Raw genomic sequence first — 2,962 nt, 5'->3', positions numbered from 1 at the left:
GATAATCAAAGAAGAGTTACCAATGGTTCTCTGTCAAACCAGGGGGGTCTATCTCATGTCCTGAAGGGGTCAATCTTGGGTCTGGGACTATACGATATTTTCATTAATAACTTTGATAATGGAGTTCTTATAAAATTGGCAGATGACACCAAGCTGAGAGGATATGCAAACACTTCAGAGGATGGAATTAGTAATCAGAACAGCCTTGACAAATGAGAGAATTGGTCTGAACCTGACAAGATGAAACTCAAGAAATACAATTACAAGGTATTACACTTAGGAAGGACAAATCAAATGCACAACAACAAAATGGGGACTATCAGGCTGAAGGGTGGGGGCTGATGGAGCTCAGCCCCCTGTTGCTATGATGACGATGGTTATCAGCCATACTGTACCATCTACCAGGAAAAATTAGGACCAGGCGCCCTTGTTCAACCTAACAGATGCTAGTCAGCATGGTTACCAGTCCTTTTGCACTGCCCCATGTGCCAATAGGCTGATGATGAGGACGGGTACCAGTCATTTTGTACCATCAGCCATCCATAGCGTGGGGGGAGCAAGGATGTTGGTGTTGAGTGCTGCACCATCGCGTCTATCTGCAGCATTCAGTAAAGATAGGGTGACATGTAAAAGAGTCAAGACAGGATTGTTTTCCCTTTCACTTCTGGGGGTGGGTGGGGGGCTGCGTAAATTGCCTAGCTATGCCCTGACCCACCACGGACACTGTTTTTGACCCTAGAAGCATTTGGAGCTCAGCCAAGAATGCAAATGCTTTTCAGAGACTGCAGGAACTGTGGGGTAGCTTGAGTCCTCCAGTCCATGAGCGTCCATTTGATTCTTTGGCTTTCCGGTACGCTTGTCACGCAGCAGTGCGCTGAGTCCCTGCTATGGCATCTGTCTGGAGATATTTAAAAAATGATTTTGAATTTCGTCTTCTGTAATGGAGTGCTGATAGAACAGATTTGCCTGCCCTTTCAGCGATCACGTCCGCATCGTCCATGCGGGAGCTCTTTCTTTATTTTGATTTTTAACTGCATCACCACACGTGCTGATCGGAGCTCCACGCTGGGCAAACAGGAAATATTCAAAAGTTTGCGGGGCTTTTCCTGTCTACCTGGCCACTGCATCCGAGTTCAGATTGCTGTCCAGAGCGGTCAGTGGTGCACTGTGGGATACCGCCCGGAGGCCAATACCGTCGATCTGCGGCCACACTAACCCCAATCCGATATGGTAATACCGATATTAGCGCTACTCCTCTCGTTAGGGAGGAGTACAGAAACCGGTTTAAAGAGCCCTTTATACCGATATAAAGGGCCTCTTAGTGTGGACGGGTGTGGCGTTAAATCGGTTTTACGCTCCTAAAACCGGTTTAAACGCGTAGTGTAGACCAGGCTTAACATTCTATTGCTACTGATAGACAGGATGGAAATCTGAACTCTCACCACAGAGATAGTGGGCTATTGCATGTTTCTCTCTACAGACTAGGATATTGATCCATTGGATTGGTGAGCAAGACTTGGACTCAAAAAATCCTGACTTCAGAGCCTACATCAGCCACAGATTTTTTCTCAGACCTTAGGCAACTCAGTTCTTATACCCTTTCCTTAGTTATTTAGATATAAAAAATTCAGACAGTATTGTCCTACCCCACAAGAATGTTGTGAAATTTGCAGAAGCTGCAGTGATAACTAAAGAAGGGGTGTACAGATACCTAAGGCAAAGTGCTACTGAATGTCGTGTAATTAAAGGAAGTTTACTCGGCTACTTTCAATGAAGTTTGAGTTCTGTGGATGATTGCACATTGATTTACAGGGTCTGACAATTCAGCACTTTCAAGAACAGCTTAATAATTCTTACCATGTCCTTGAACACTAGCATTCAATGAACCTTTATTTATTAAAAAACCACCATGTGAATCATTACACATAACTTGGCCACACATTAGCAGATAGATTCATGCCTTTCTATTATCCCTCCATTGATTTTCTTGTATCTGTTTGGAAGCATGTCACGGATTGGGGAACAACTTTACCATGCTCAACCTAAACGTTTCTCTCAGGGCGAGTTTTACAGTCTTGTTTCTGAGGCTGTAGATGAAGGGGTTGAGGAAAGGGTACAGGACAGTGTTCAGCAGAGCTACCCCTTTGTTGACATCCAAGGAGGCACTTCCTGAAGGCCTGACATACAAAACAATGCAGCTTGCATAGCCAATTGCCAAAGATGTGAGGTGGGAGCCACAGGTAGCAAAAGCTTTCTGTCTGCCTGTGGCCGTTGGGATTCGGAGAATAGAGAATAAGATGCTCACATATGACAACATTGTCAGGCATATTGAGCTCAGGACTAGGGTTGAGATCAAAATGGAATCCACCCTTCTAACCCCACTGGTGTCAGTGCAGGAGAGTTGAAAAATGGGTTCGTTGTCACAGAAGAAATGGTTGATCACATTTGGCCCACAGAATCTCAGCTTTGACATCAGGAGCATCCGGAAACTCATAACTGTAAAACTTCCCACCCATGAACCAAGCACTAGTTGGATGCAGAGTGTCTGTGTCATGATGGTGGCGTATTGCAAAGGGCGGCAGATGGCAACATAGCGATCAAAGGACATGACCACTAGGAGGCAGAACTCTGTAATCCCTAAAGCAAAATAGAAGAAGGTCTGGGCCATGCAGCCATTCAGTGAAATGGTTCTGCTAACTGAGAGAAAGTTCAGCATCAGCTTAGGGCTTGTGACCGAGGTGAACCAGATTTCTAAGAAGGACAAATTGGCGATGAAAAAGTACGTGGGAGAGTGGAGTCAGCGATCCACCCACACTATGAAAATGATGACCACGCTCCCTGTTACTGTGAACAGGTAGGTGAGGAGAAGAACCAGGGAGAGGAAAATTTGCAGTTTCTCACCAAGGCTGGAAAATCCCAGTAGGATGAACTCAGACACACCTGTTCCATTTCTTTCCTTCAT

The 2,962-nt window shown here is 45.3% G+C and overlaps 1 protein-coding gene across 1 annotated transcript; it reads right to left on the bottom strand.

The window, feature by feature from the left end:
- Positions 1-2,008: 2,008 nt before the first annotated feature.
- Positions 2,009-2,962, bottom strand: LOC123347792 (olfactory receptor 49-like). Its single transcript, XM_044984986.1, has 2 exons — positions 2,902-2,962; positions 2,009-2,751 (listed from the first exon to the last, which is right to left on the bottom strand). Exons 1-2 carry the CDS (start codon positions 2,960-2,962, stop codon positions 2,009-2,011), a joined length of 804 nt encoding a protein of 267 aa, XP_044840921.1.

Source organism: Mauremys mutica, chromosome 13 (genome assembly GCF_020497125.1).
Source record: "Mauremys mutica isolate MM-2020 ecotype Southern chromosome 13, ASM2049712v1, whole genome shotgun sequence".
Lineage (NCBI taxonomy): Eukaryota > Metazoa > Chordata > Testudines > Geoemydidae > Mauremys > Mauremys mutica.
The sequence above is the reverse complement of the archived record's forward strand: the minus strand, read 5'-3'. Positions and strand labels throughout refer to the sequence as shown.

What these genes read in the sequence shown, in the direction of transcription:
- LOC123347792 (XM_044984986.1), bottom strand. Translation starts at nt 2,962, where the DNA reads ATGAAGGAAAGAAATGGAACAGGTGTGTCTGAGTTCATCCTACTGGGA. An exon ending in ACTGGGATTTTCCAGCCTTG is followed by an intron (nt 2,752 to 2,901) that starts GTGAGAAACTGC and finishes TGTCCTTCTTAG; the next exon opens with AAATCTGGTTCACCTCGGTC.